This window comes from Chrysoperla carnea, chromosome 3, assembly GCF_905475395.1.
Source record: "Chrysoperla carnea chromosome 3, inChrCarn1.1, whole genome shotgun sequence".
Lineage (NCBI taxonomy): Eukaryota > Metazoa > Arthropoda > Insecta > Neuroptera > Chrysopidae > Chrysoperla > Chrysoperla carnea.
This window is the reverse complement of record NC_058339.1, coordinates 47,796,774-47,812,129: the sequence shown is the minus strand read 5'-3', so window position 1 is coordinate 47,812,129 and position 15,356 is coordinate 47,796,774. Positions and strand designations below refer to the sequence as shown.

The 15,356-nt window shown below is 28.9% G+C and overlaps 1 protein-coding gene across 1 annotated transcript in view; it reads left to right on the top strand.

Moving 5' to 3' along the window:
• LOC123295226 (acetyl-coenzyme A synthetase) overlaps positions 1–13,008 on the top strand; it is a 32,432-nt gene extending 19,424 nt beyond the window's left edge. The window contains exons 3-7 of the mRNA XM_044876486.1: positions 3,370–3,909; positions 4,653–4,786; positions 6,816–7,005; positions 7,579–7,768; positions 12,501–13,008. Coding sequence (XP_044732421.1) covers positions 3,370–3,909; positions 4,653–4,786; positions 6,816–7,005; positions 7,579–7,768; positions 12,501–12,949 — 1,503 coding nt within the window. The 3' untranslated portion in view covers positions 12,950–13,008. The remainder of the gene's footprint in view (positions 1–3,369; positions 3,910–4,652; positions 4,787–6,815; positions 7,006–7,578; positions 7,769–12,500) is intronic.
• The last annotated feature ends 2,348 nt before the right edge of the window (positions 13,009–15,356 follow it).

The following is a 15,356-nucleotide window of genomic DNA, read 5'->3' as shown; positions in this document are numbered from 1 at the left end:
TATTACTTAAAAATTACAGCCTTTTATTATCGTTATAAAAATAACCAAGCTTAAAAATTTATTACTTCCTTTGCAGTTTCAGCAATGCGTGGGTCTCGAATAATGTCACATCATTGTAGTTATTAAGAAAATGGATAAATATATGAACATAAAATTTGTTGTTTCGTTACATTTCACACATAATTGAGCGAAAAAAAACTATTAAAATAATTTATGGAATAAATTTGCATTTTCTACCACGCGCTCGCATCCCAATGACAATTTTGCGGATCTTTTTTTTTATTTTCCAGAAATGATATGGTGTAAAAAAATACTTTAGATCATCGACATATACAGGTTGTGCCATTTTAATGGACCACCCTGTAATCTTTATAGTTTGTGAAAAACCCGAAGAATTAGGTCCAATCTGATGTCAGAACATTATGTTCTCCATCAAACTGTGCAACTTTTGTTTAAGTTATTTTTTGATTGGCTAGCGACAAAACGATGTATTAGCCATTGTAGATTAAAATGACCCACACTGTATAGGTGAGACTGTAGTACCTTCTTACGTAGGATCAAAATTAACATTAATGTATTTTTTAAAACCATTTTTTGAAGTATAACATGGGTAATAGCCTCTCCTTGCAGCACTATCATTTCTACGCATTTATTTTTTATTAATTTATGATCCATGGTACAAGATTATCCCCACCTGTACTCTTAGTTTACGCTAGATAAAAGCACCATTGACAGTATGTGATTGAAATTCATCAAAAAGTATCAGTTTGTCAGGTAGGCATCCCTACAAGTTTGTCAGCTAGGCATCCTTTTATCTACAAGTCCAGTAAAAGTTTCAATTGCCAATTATTTGCTCGGATGTGAGTAAGGTCTTTTTTCCCGCTTGTAGATACTTCGTTCCCACTATTACATTTTATCTATGGCCAACCTATACATGGTAATATCGCTAACCATAGTTAGAAATATCTTCCAAGAAACTAAGAATGATTTAAGAAACGTTTACCCTACCTGTCAATCATTTGAAATATTACAGAATCAAAGTTTGGAACTCTTTAAAAAGTGCATCCTTGAACTGTGTGAATTCTATAAATTTTGTAAAAATAATTATGTAAATGAAATTGTTTGCAATACAATAAATATAAAAGTATATATTGGGTTTTCCAGCTACGAGATACTCTATCTTGGCATCCTGATCAAAAGTCTCAATGTGCACGATGATCTAAATGCAAACATATCTCACTTATGGGAGTTGGAATGTACATTGTACATAATCACTGTGTATAACAGGGTGTTCTATAATTGAATGTAGACCTCTACACTTTCTGAATAAACTGGAAAAAAAGAAAGAAAAATCTATTGACCAAATTTCGGTCTGAGGCCTAATTTGGGAGATATGGATAATACGGAAATATGAAAGGGAGTTTGAAACAAGTAAAAGATGATTTAATTGGTTTAATTTGTTGTCTTTATTTGATTATCAAATTATCTCACTTTTTTCGAGTTCTTTCTTTTTTTCAGGTTATTCAGAAAGTGAATAGGTCTGCAATCAAAATCAAGAGTGTATTTGTAGATATAGTATATAGTATATATGCAGATTCTAAAGAACAGGGGTAATATTTTCTGGAATATACTACGAAATATTTTAGAAATTTCGAAATTGTAACCCAAAGGCTAAATTTATAAACAATAATGCAAACTACAGATAATACAGACTATTTCAACAGTTAACACAGTCAATTGTTTATTTTCACTTGTTTTTACTTTATTAAAAACCATAGAAAAGCTATGACTGTATAATAATTATAAATAAATATAGCTTTTTCTTTTGATGGGTATTTAAAAAGAAACCTTATTATAATTATTATATAAAATGGTCATTGACACTCTCATAAGAAAAAATCTGAATCATTACGTAATATTTGCATTGGGTTAAAAAAAATGTATGTTAGAATTGTATGAAAATTTTCTATGCATTCATACGAAAATCTGAGATTATATTTTTTGATTTTGCTCTGTGTATATAGTAGGTAATAGTTAAGTCTCATTATATAAAAAATTTTGTTCGAAATTTCTGCAAAAATAGTAAGGTCATGTGAAGATATGATTTTTGACGGAATCAACCTACTTCAAAAAAAAAAATTAATAAGTTAGGCATATTTTATATTTTTATATGCTTATCGCTCGCGCTGTTTCTTCCTAAAAAAAATTTTTTTTAGCTGAGGCTATTTAAATAATATTTTATATAATAATATTTATAAGTTTTGCATTTTTCCCTGAAGATTTCCTGTGTAGGGAGATTTTTTTTTATAAAAATGTAATTGCATTAAAGAAAATACAGAATTTTATAAGTCGATTTTAATTGCTATCTCGAATATAATCTCGACCATTCGTTATTAAATGTTTGACTTCAAAAATTCTTCTAATATTTTTTTATTGATTCTTCTCTTCACAAATGTAGGTCATCATTTTAGCATCTCTACAATTATTATATGGCTTGAAATTTGTCTGCACATAGAACAGAATACGTGCTTAGGAAATAATATTAAATTTTTCTTTCTGAGATGAAATTCTTGATATGTTATGTATATCATCGCTGTTTGTACATATGAGTTGTTTAATTAAAAAATTATTTAAAAAAATTCTTGGTTAAACTGAATTAGAATAAAATAATGAATTTGGTTTTTATATTTATTTTTTTAGTTAAATAAAAGCGCTTACTAAAATTTTATTGTCTGAAGGACTATTAGGGTAGAACGAGCGCCAAGCCAAGTTTGGACTTGTTGAAATTATTTGTACCTTGTTTTCAAATTTGATGATGAACTTTGTTGTAACTTCATGAATGTAGACGAATAATAAGAATAAAATTTTCAATTTTCGATATTTTGAAAATTACTCCAGATATTGAAAATTTTTATTTTTACTTTTGAAAATATTTTTTTTTCCTCAAAATTAAAAATATCAATTTTTTTAAAATTTATATCTACACTACTAATTTATGTTTTTAATTATTTATTAAGGTTAGTTTTGGAGAAATCCATGAATCCATATGATCTAGCTACTGTTTTACCATAAGACCAATGTTAAATATGCCTACTTTTGAAGACATGTATTTATTAAATAATTGGGCAACTCCTCCCCCCTTAAATTGTTAGAATTGATTTTGACTTAGTCCAATTTCATATTTAAAAAAAATTAAAATCAAACATACCAAATAGTTTAAATTATCAAAGACAATAATTGAGAAATTTTGGATACTTCGAAATAAATTTCGATGTTTGACAATTGATTTAGGAAATTGGGACCAAAATCTAAATGTATACCAAAAAGTATTAAAATGAAAATAATTCCAGTTTTGTTTGTTTGTTACAGTTTGCTGGTTTCTCATGTGACTCGTTAGGTGAACGAATGTGTGATTGTAAGGCTCGAGTCCTAATCACAGCCGATGGTGTTTATCGTGGTGAGAAAGCGTTAGCATTAAAAGATATATGTGATCAAGCAATGGCAAAGTCAGCACAACATGGTCATCAAGTTGAGACATGTATTGTTGTGTCACATTTAGAACGTGTCACAATACCAAAACCAAATAATATTGCTCAAAAATTAAAAATGCGTGATGGTATCGATTATTGGTGGCATAATTTAATGGAAAATGCAAATACAACATGTCATGCAGAATGGATGGATGCTGAAGATCCATTATTTATGTTATACACAAGTGGCTCAACTGGTAAACCCAAAGGTGTGCTACATACAACCGGAGGCTATATGTTGTATACAGCGACAACGTTCAAATATGTTTTCGATTACAAACTAAATGACGTTTTCTGGTGTACAGCTGATGTCGGTTGGATTACTGGCCATTCTTATGTTGTTTATGGTCCCTTAGCAAATGGAGCTACTTCAATTATTGTAAGTTACTCAAATAAATTTCATTTATTTACTGCACTGGGTTCGTAGGAAATTCTTCCTGGAAGTATTAAAGTTTTTAAATGCGTACCGTTTAGTATCATTAAAAAGGCACAATTTTTTCCCGCAATCTTTTTCGATCTATGAACATATATTTAATACCCCTATGTTGCTAGTAGAGTACGGACGATATGTTCCTCTTATTCAATAAACAAAGGATCGTGACCGTTTTATGCATTCGTCACTTCATGGCCAATAGTATTCGTGACGTGATAGTAAATGGCCAATAGTAAAAGAACAAAGTACATTTGCTCTGTCTTGTTTTTGCCATAGGACGCTGGCAATATAGTAGTACTACATATATGTCGAAGAATGAGAATTTCTAAAACAAACGTGACGTCATAGTATGTGGCTTGTCAGACTTGTTGACATACTGTATAGTTTTAATTATTTATATTTTGTATGGTTTTACCATGGATATATACTATAATTACTACATACGTGGATATTACACGTGTAGTAAATAGTACATTGAACTGTCACCAACCAGAGAGCGCCAGAAGGACTGCGTTTAAACATCTTAAAATTATTCTCTATTTTAAATATTTGTTTACATTTAATTACAGCATTTTTAAACAGTAATTATATTTTGTACTATGTTATAACGATGTAAGCAATGAATTAAAAATATAAAAAAAATACATGAATATTCCCTATTATTAATAATAATAATTTCTTTTTTTCAGTATGAAGGAACTCCATTTTATCCAGATAATGATAGATTTTGGGTGATTGTCGATAAATATAACGTAAATCAATTTTACACTGCTCCAACGGCAATTCGTTCTTTAATGAAATTTGGTGACAGTTTTGTTACAAAGTAAGTTGTTTTTTGTTTGACAAATATTTATCAAATTATCAGTTTATGTTTAATTGTATGGATAATTTACTACCATTTACAAACCATTCTAGTAAGTAGTCAATTATTTGCAAACTTCAGCTCTATCTGTATATAATAAAGAAGTTGCATTAATTTTTTTTCTTGCATTTTATATATATAATATAAATTAATATAGTAAAAAAAAATAGTTAGAATAGACGTATTTACTCCCGTTGAGGCTGTGAGCAATTGGAATTATGCTAAATTCATATTTATAAATTGTATTCTATATGGTCAATCAATTGTACTCTTACTGATCATATCTGTGGTACGCAAAATGTGTTTCGGAGAATATTGCGTCTTTTATTACCTTCCACTAGGCTTCTAGACGATATATAGACGGAGCTTTGAGATGGTATCACTGTAGGACTGCAATGTCACTGACGCCAGTAATTTAGAGTTGAGTCGTATCTTTTCAGATACCGGTTAAGTGGGTTAGTAACAACATTCATCTGATTCTGCAGTGATCCGGAAATTAGAATAATAATCTAAGTTAACAAATATGAATGTACAATATAATTTGCTTTTAATGATTATTACCTAGATATTTGCCTGCGAGTTTGGGAACTAATATTATTTCCGGTAGCTGAAATACTTGAGTGGATAAGATTATAAAGTAAAATTTTGTACCTAATCTGTATAATAGCAAAAGTGTGACGCCGTACGATACGAGATTTCCCTGACACGCCAAACAATGCTAATCAATAAATTATTATTATATCATTGATAATATTGATAGATAGTAATTGACTAATATTTCATAAACAAAGTTGGGTATTAACAAGTATTAATAAATATGCCAATATTGTGTCAAGTATGATTTAAATAGGTATTTTTAATTAAAAAATGAATTGTTATTAAATGTTAAAAGGATACCCCTCAAGCTCTGCCACACCTCGATCTTGCCGGTGTGTGGGTGGGAGAGTGAAATTTCTAAATGGAAAGTCCAGTTTATGCTGAGTTGGTATATAGATAATTAATCTTAAATGTTTACACTTCAAGTAAACATTGTTTTCATCGTAACATAATGAGTTTCTTCTGTTATTGAGATATTTAGCGGAAATATTGACAAAGGCAACACAATGAAAGATCTTGAATTTGAATCTGTTTTAAATCACATCTTAATTTTTCCGGCTTTATATTGCCAGGAATGAAGTTTCCTGTTGTCAGATTTTATTTATATCCAAATGATGCTACATTATTTTATCGAGGCCATTGTCGGGAGCCTCCAAAACCTCAGACAGTAACGTGTAATAGACTTTTACGTCCTTAAAACCTTCTAAATGCCTGCAAATCTTCGCTCTTCATACATGCTTGCCTCAAGAGTGAACGCAATCATAGATGCGTGGCCTATGTAATTGTTGTTAAATCGACCCTATTCAGTCAAGAGATTCAGTATCCTTCTTCAGTATGATCTGGTTGGTTCTAACAAGCAGAGTTAAGTGGACTTGGTGAAATTGTCCACTCATTGAATTTTAACACTTTGGAGCACCTTATTGCCCCTTTGAGAGACTTTTTTGAGATAATCTTTCCTAGCTCAAAAAGTGCGCCGTTTTGTTTCCTTTCACATTATAATAACTCGGTACTGATGTCGCCCTGGCTGCGTTATATAGTTCAGTGGCTCAGTTCATCAAAAAAACTGGTGTAAAATTTCGTTTGGAATTTTGAAACCGCAAGGACAGAAATGTGGCCTAGCTATCCAACAATTCTTGGTTTCTCTGAAAACTAGGCTAGCATTATTTCCTTGGTCTTAATTAGGGCTATAACGAGTAAATAAATTTTGAACATGCGAATACAACAACTATGTATAGATTTAAAAATTTTTAATTATATGTATTTAAATTAAACAATGTAAAACAAACATGTAATTACTTAATTAAAACTATTTAAAATCGATACATATTCTTTAATTAAATTTAACATTAATTTTGATAATAGTCTAATTATGTTATTTAATTATTATTTATAGACATAATTTATCATCGTTACGTGTATTGGGATCAGTGGGTGAACCAATTAATCCAGAGGCATGGATGTGGTATTATAAAGTAGTTGGTAAAGAAAAATGTTCGATCGTTGATACATTTTGGCAAACAGAAACTGGTGGTCATGTGCTTACTCCATTACCTGGATGTACACCAATGAAACCTGGTTCAGCTGTAAGTACAATTCAATAGTAATTAATAATTAATTTGCACAAATCTTTGATATTTTGTTTAATTTTCCGAGTGCTTTGTCCAAATGAGAATATTTTTTAGGAGTTGGGAAACTTTTTTAGGAAATTTCATTTGTTTGAGCATCTTTCAACAAATTCAAGCTGTTTTCGTTTCGTCTTTTTTGTCTTTCATTCCTTTAATGATCTTATTTTTAAGTTAAGAATGAAAAGTTTTATGCCAAATTTTTTTTAGAGGAAATAAATTTTAAGGAACTATTAGAGTCGTTTAAAATAAATACCCGAATAGTTTTTGTAAAGTACACAAATATAATGTAAAATTAGAATTAATATTTAATGAAATGTCCTTGACTAATTCTTTTTACAAAATCAAACAATTTAAAATTAATTCAAATTCTTTTAATGTAAAAAATGATAATTTATAAATAAATTTTTATTTATTTTTTTTTTGAAAATATTTAAATAAAAAGACAATGGCAATTTAATAAGTATTAAGTACAGACTAGATACACAGAAACTAATTAATTTATTGTTTTTTTTTTTTCTTTCAATAATATAGGCATTTCCTTTCTTTGGTGTACAACCAATCTTATTAGACGAAGCAGGGAAAGTAATCGAAGGTCCTGGTGAAGGTTACTTAGTATTTGCACGACCATGGCCAAGTATAATGCGATCATTATTCAATAATCATGAACGTTATGAAATGACATACTTTACTAAGTTTCCAGGATATTATTGTACTGGTGACGGTAAGTTAATAATTTTTTTTTATATTTATATTTTATAGGATATTGATAAATGTTAAGGTTAATATTAAGAAATCGTTTTTTAATTGAAATTTAACAATTAAAATGGTTTATTTGCTGAAATATTCTTTGTATATTGATATTCATTTTGCTCATTGACGAACTTTAAAGAAGGATTTCTGATCGATTATTCTCGCCTCAATGCTTCGAGAACTCGAAAAATCAATTCCGTGCGCTAGGTAACTGGTAAAACACACATATAACACGTAGATAATAGATAATATCCAAATTCAAATTCTAGTTCAACCGAAGTTTGACCGACATCACAAACCATAATAATAAAGAGGACCTCAAATTCTACAATGAATTATTAAACTTCAACTAAGGTTACAGACAAAACCAATGACACTTACATAACTAAAAATTTAATTTAAAAAAATTTGAGTGATTTAAGTCTACTGGGCAACGAACGCCTACTCCTGAAAAAATGTACAAAGCTTTAGTAACTATTAAGCCAACATCGACGGAGAATGATTGTGTTTTCTCGATATCGAGAAATATTGTCACTAAAATAAGAAACCGATTATTAGATAATGCTATTAATACTCTTGTATATCTGAAAGCCCATTTTATACTCGAAAAACTCGAGAAATAGTTTCGAGATACTCGAGAAACTCAAGAAATTCTGGTCGAGAATTCTCGTGCCTCGAGAAATAAAAAAGTTCGGGAAACCAGAAATCGAAATTCAAATGGTATATGTGGTTGAAACTTCATATAATTCCATCTATTTCGAATAATGATTTTTCAGATTTGTTTGAATTTTACGGATATTCGGCTCTGAACGTTATGAATCGTTTTTTTATGATTTGTTTATATTATAATTTTTATTGCAAGCATTCTTACTGATACATAACCTATAAGTATATTTATTTTCTATATAAAATCGTCATTTTTAATATGCAAAGAATTAATTAAATAAATGTTTACAGTATTACTAATGAATATGATAGATTATTATAAAATTATTCACTTATTCAAATTCGTACTCAATAAATTAAAGAATATTTAACGCGCGAAATATTTTACACATGTATAAAACGCAAATCTTCCATCTCAGGACTAAAGAGTACCGAACGGTTGACGGAAGTGCTGACGGGTTAAGTACTATTTTCCCCATAAAATAAATGAAATTAATAGTAATCTAGTTTATTTAGTGTCTTAAAAGGAAGAAGGAAGTATTGATTATAAAAATTAAATGCCAGTAAATTACTTACTGGATTATCTTAATAAAACCCTAATATTAGGAATTTCATTTTACTATAGCATGTTGTAAATACCAAAAATAATCCAACAACGCATCGTCAATTACGTGACGCAATTTAATTTGTCCTTGTTTGTATAACTTATCCACAATTTATGAAATTATAAAAAATTACGCTTATTTTGTTAATTTCTATGTGAAACTGGTATTGGCATTAAGTAGGTATGTAAACAATAAAAAATTTTAAAAAAAGTTGAAACTTGTTGAAAAAGAAACGGTAAATGCACCCGTAGTAAGATAACTATAAAATTGTAATAAAGACTTTGAAAAAAAACAGTTTCGTCTGTGGTCGAATTTGTGCCTTTATCTCAAGGTCAAATCTGCCCTTATTATTAATGATGAAAATCAACAGCCAAATAATTTGAGCTGCACAAAAAGTTCTGAGGGTATATTTGAAAATAACATGCCATAAGCAAAGAAAAACCACCATAAAATTTGCGGTAACTGACAAAAATAAAAATTTTGTAAACTAGTGAATCGAATTTAAAATGAAAATAATTGTAGCAGAGTAAATAATTTAAATCAAATTAAATGCATAAATTATAAATCATGAAATATGCAAGTTATTCAATATCTAGTTTACAATTTCAATGGTGTTCTATTGATAGTATACACAAATGTGTTGATAATTATAATTTATTAAACTATTTTCACGTAATATATGTTAATGTAAATTAATTTAAATTTATAAATATGTAAACGATATTATGCTTCATCAAGTATATAACATCAAATTCAAATCCATCAACTGCTGTATTGACTAGCCAAAATACTCTTAAATTTCTAGAAATGGATTTAAACTTTTTGAGTACTTTCTCAATATAAAGCAAGATTCAATTTATCGGGAAATACTACTCTACTTTTAAATTTGCAATTATTTTTAGTTCCTTGAATCAATATTCAAAAACGAAACCGCTCCTCAGTGACCGATGAGCTTTTAGTCGCACTAAGCCGGATTTGAATGCGGTTTTCGGCATTCGATTCGTTAGAAGTAAATTTTGTGACCCTTAGTATGTATTATACGGGAATATCAGTAACATGTGTGTGGCTATCTAAGAGTGGATATCTTTCTTTATTTACATGACATAAAAAAACAAACGATTGCGTCATCAAGACTGTCAATACATGTTATTTCAACAATTAACTCAGTCAATTGTTTGTTTTCACTTGTTTGCCTTAAAGGTGATATATAAAAATGGAAAAGGCCATAAATTTTATCTTTCATGTTTTATGAAATATCAAATAATTAATCAGTTTTTAATTTTTTTTTTTTAATGTAAAAAGTATGTCTGATAACCTTGAGTAACAGTAGGTGTCCATAACTTGTCTCCTTCACCCTGGTATATGAAATGTCCAAAAAAAAAAAAAAAAAAAATGTAAAAACCACTGCTTAATAGCCTCCACCTCTCTTGACCTCACATATTCCCCTTCCAAAATACTCGCAGGAATTGTTTTACACAGCTTAAATATATCCACAGTTTTAAATTTTGTTCAATGTAAAATAGTCATAAATCATTTAGTGGGATATTAGAAAAAAAATGGCCATGAATTGTTTGACATTTACTATTTTACATTTTTATAGAAATATTTAATTTATGGTTCAAAATGGTAATCATAGATTGAGCAATAAAATTTCAGATTTCATTTTATTATTTTAATTTTTATAAAACATGAGCTATAATCTTAAATTATAGCTCATGTTTTATTCTTATGTATGAGCTATATTGTTGCACAGTTTCATAAAAATCCATTCGGTAGTTTGTGCGTGAAAGCGTAACAAACAAACATCCTTACTTTCACATTTATAATATATAGGGATTTGTCGATTGTTTTAAATGTTGATTAACTAGACATTCCAACGATTGATGGAATTTAATATTTGCTGTTATTTTATCCACACGCTATTTGATGACGTAAAACTACACATTACGTTTTACGGAGAATTATTTCATTATAATTAAATATTATTATTCAGTATAATCATTCCTCTATTATATTCAATTTTTCATCGATATTTACATTTTACATTCGCTTATCACTGTTAAAGACAATTTTATTGTTTGAAAAGTTCAACGAAGCTGTTAATACCGAGTGTAGCAAAACGTGTATAGGTGCATATATCATCTTCATCAAAACTAATATCTTTTTTTACTAGTTTTGAGGTCTGGATGATTATTTTTAATCTAACTTGATTACTAAACCGAATAGGATCCACCTTCATTATGTAGCCTACCCCCTCTGCTTTTATTATATGTATCGGGAAGATTTAGAATATTGTAGAATTACTTCAAAATATTTGATAGCGAATTTCAAACATTTCGTTATAAATAATTCCAGTTTTATAACCAATTTGGCACAATACAATATAATAAACCGGAGAAATCCCGGTTCTAATTAAATCTAATATAAAACAATACATAATTTCCCATTTAGTTATGAACTGGGTTGGGGTTTTAATTCTTAGAAAATGATGTAAAATGACTCCGACTTCAAAAACTAAGACGTTTGACTGTAAATACCTACATTTTTGTAGTATTTATTTTACCATATTATTCTAAGCCAAGAAAATATCGATCTCTAGAGCTGTAATAACATATATAACCGAGACGCTATATCAACCTCCACATCGAGACCATCGAGACCACTTAAATAACACTTTAACATTACAGTCATTTGCAAAATTTTAACAATATATAATAAACAGTAAAACCTCTATTAAAGTTACAGTTTTCTAAGCTAACTGAATTCATATTTATTAGTCAACAAAAACATAATTAATCTTGTTTTGTTTCTATAAACGTAGCAGTGTCGGTTTTAATTTTGAGTGTGAATTGGCATAAGGTGGTGTGGGCCTAAGTCCCAAATTTTTAACGCTTAAAAATATTGATGCTACAAACAAAATTTTTGGTATACGTGTTCATAAAATCACCTGATTAGTTCATTTTCGGTAGTATGTCTCTCTGTCTGTCCGTCTGTGAACACGATATCTCAAAAACGATAAGAGATACCGAGCTGAAGTATATTTTATAGCTTTATATTTTATAGCTTACTCAGAACGTACAAAGTGAGGTCGAGTTCGTAAATGAGCAACATAGAATAATTGGGTCTTGGATCCATAGAACTCATCTTGTAAACCGTTAGAGATAGAACAAAAGTTTAAATGTAAAAAATGTTTCTTTTAAAAATAAGCAATTTTACTTCGAAACATTTATTCGTAAACATCACTGTTTACCCGCGAGAGCACAAATTGTATAGTATGTATTATATGGGAATATCAGTTATGTATGTGTGACATGTGTGTATGTGTGATGTGATGTATATGTAATGAGAGTAATCAACATTGTCTATACATGGTATTTCAACAATTATCTCAGTCAATTGTTTGTTTTCATTTGTTTTTCAATTACTTTATAGGTGCACGTCGAGACTCCGATGGATATTTATGGATCACAGGGCGTGTGGATGACATGTTAAATGTATCTGGACATTTAATGTCCACAGCTGAAGTTGAATCTGTACTTACCGAACATAACAGTGTTGCTGAAGCGGCCGTTGTATCAAAACCACATAAAGTCAAAGGTGAATGTTTATATTGTTTCATAACAACCAACGAAAATTCAACATTCGATCAAAAATTAATTACGGAATTAAAGAATTTGGTGCGAGAACGTATTGGACCATTTGCGCAACCAGATATTGTACAACATGCACCTGCCTTACCAAAAACACGCTCCGGTAAAATAATGCGACGAGTTTTACGAAAAGTAGCTGTAGGTGATTTAGACGTAGGAGATATTAGCACATTAGCTGATAGTTCTGTCGTGGAACAATTATTTGCCAATAGACCTTTAGAAGCTTTATAAATAATTTATTTATTAATTTAATAATAATTATATGCTATATTATTATTTTTAGCACAAGTTTTACTGTAATTTGTTCCCAAAAATAATAATAATAGTTGGACAATGATTGTTGTTTGTTATTATATTATGAATTTGATTCCGTTATTTAAATAATTTGAATTAGTATTTTTTAGGGTTTGTAGGTCAGAAATAATATCCCTTAAAAATCACGAAATATTCTTTTAGTGCAAAACACTTAAATCTATAAAAAAAAATTGTTTAAATAATGCTTTATATCTTCCATAATCAATACCTATGAACCGTATTCAGTATAGTCTTGACGCACACTTAAGAGTTTTTATTGTTTAAAACAGAGGATATTATATTGTAAAATTTATAACAATCGTAAAAGAAAATTGGGCAGTATTCATAATATAGAAGGCAGGAAAGAAATGAAAATCAGACAAGAACTGGAACGTCGTAGAACGTTGTAGATAAGGATTTCATAAGGAAAGTTGATATCTCCATCAATTGTATTTCTAACATGAGATGAAAAATCCAGTACCAATACTTTGAAGCAAAAAGATGAAAAATAACCCTAATGGGGTTATTAAAAATGAAAATATGAATATCAAAAATTAAGATTTACAAGTTACGAGTTACGAAGTTAAAAGTTAAGAAAGAAGTGATTTAGAGTACGAGTTAAGAAGTATGCTAAGGGCCCACCCATACAGTTTTCCGGGATAATTGTACTATTTAAAGCCACCCTGATATTTAAACTGACAGGTCCAGAGGTTATTAAGATCAGAACTGGATGAAATGTTTGGTGTTCAAGTAAAGGCTTCATTTCTTTACCTTTCCAAAATTTACCGCATGGATTTAAATTTCACACCTACAAAACAAAATTTCAGAAGGAAAGATTTACACAATATCAAAGATAATATAAACTTGAAAGATCTTTTATGTAATTCATAATTAATTACAAAATTGGTACAGTATCCTAAATTTAACACATTAAGTTTTACTGAATAACAAATACTAGTAGGTATTTAATAAATACACAAATATAAAGTTTTTACAAATAAAGATTAATAAAATCTAAGACATATTAGTCAAGAAACCTTAAATAAATTTATATCAAAGTTTAAATGGATGCATAAAATATATTGAAATAAAAACCCTTTCAAACCATCTCCAAAAATCCAATAATTATAAAAATTCAAGACATACCAGATAATTTAATAAAATTCACTGCTTGTTCACACTTTTTTTAAGTATGCCGCATGCTAATAATTTAAATTGTATTTAAAGAATGGGATCCATTACTGTTTTTATTGTCGATGCTCGCTGTTCGGTGGATCAAGTCGAAGAGGACATATTCTCATCCTTCAAGCAGTAGCTTAGTAAATTAATTCGCGCATCAATCATTGCGCATAAGAAAGTAGTTCTATTACTTTATATAATCTATTTGTTCGTAATTTATGTACTTTAACCGACATAAATTACGGAACAACTTGCATAAAGTACTTAAAAGTAATAAATGAATGTACGTATCTGATACTGCCCGAACTAAGAGTGTTCCAACAAGGATAGGAGATTTTAAAAAGAATGGGGAATGATGGGAATGTCTTGTCCAACAATAGCATTTCTTCCAATGAAGTGGCCGAATCGTAGCAATCAAGTTCTTTTTCCTTTTTGAAATAATATTGGGTTTCATCGAATAGGGATCCATTTTTAAAAACTACGGGCTATCCACCAATAAACAGCGCAATTCACTAGTTATGACATTAAAATAATTGGAATTATTTTCAATTTCCGCCTTTGTTGGGACACTCATTATAAGGAGGAAAGTAAAAAAACACTTTTATTTATGTTTTCTATTCATAAATGTTTATTTTTACAAAAATAAAATGAACACAAAAGAAATCAAATGTAATAACAAACTTACATATACATACAACGACTTAACAATTAAGTAGAAAATTATTTTTTTAATATTACAATTATTTTTTTGAAATTATTTGCTTATATGAAAGTAATGAAATTATGAAATTATAATCGACTACAAAAATATCATGTAGATATTACTATAATCATCATACTGAATTATAGAGAAAATTTACTTCTAGTCGTCGCATATTTTACATTTATATGTTATATTATGGTCATCTCTTTGAACATCGGTTAACTGAGCGGGTTAAATCATGAGTATATATTTTAGCAGCAGTTAATATAAATGCCATCTTTTTTTTCTTCAAAATTTTGTTCGAAATATTTTTTCGAACCACTCTAATCCAAAGTATTAGTTATGAATTATCTAGACACAATTATATTACAACAATAAAAGAAGTTTGGTCAGTGACCTAAACATTTTTAGAAGACTCGATTAAATTTTAGGGTATTTATCAAAAAATAAAAATTAAAAAAC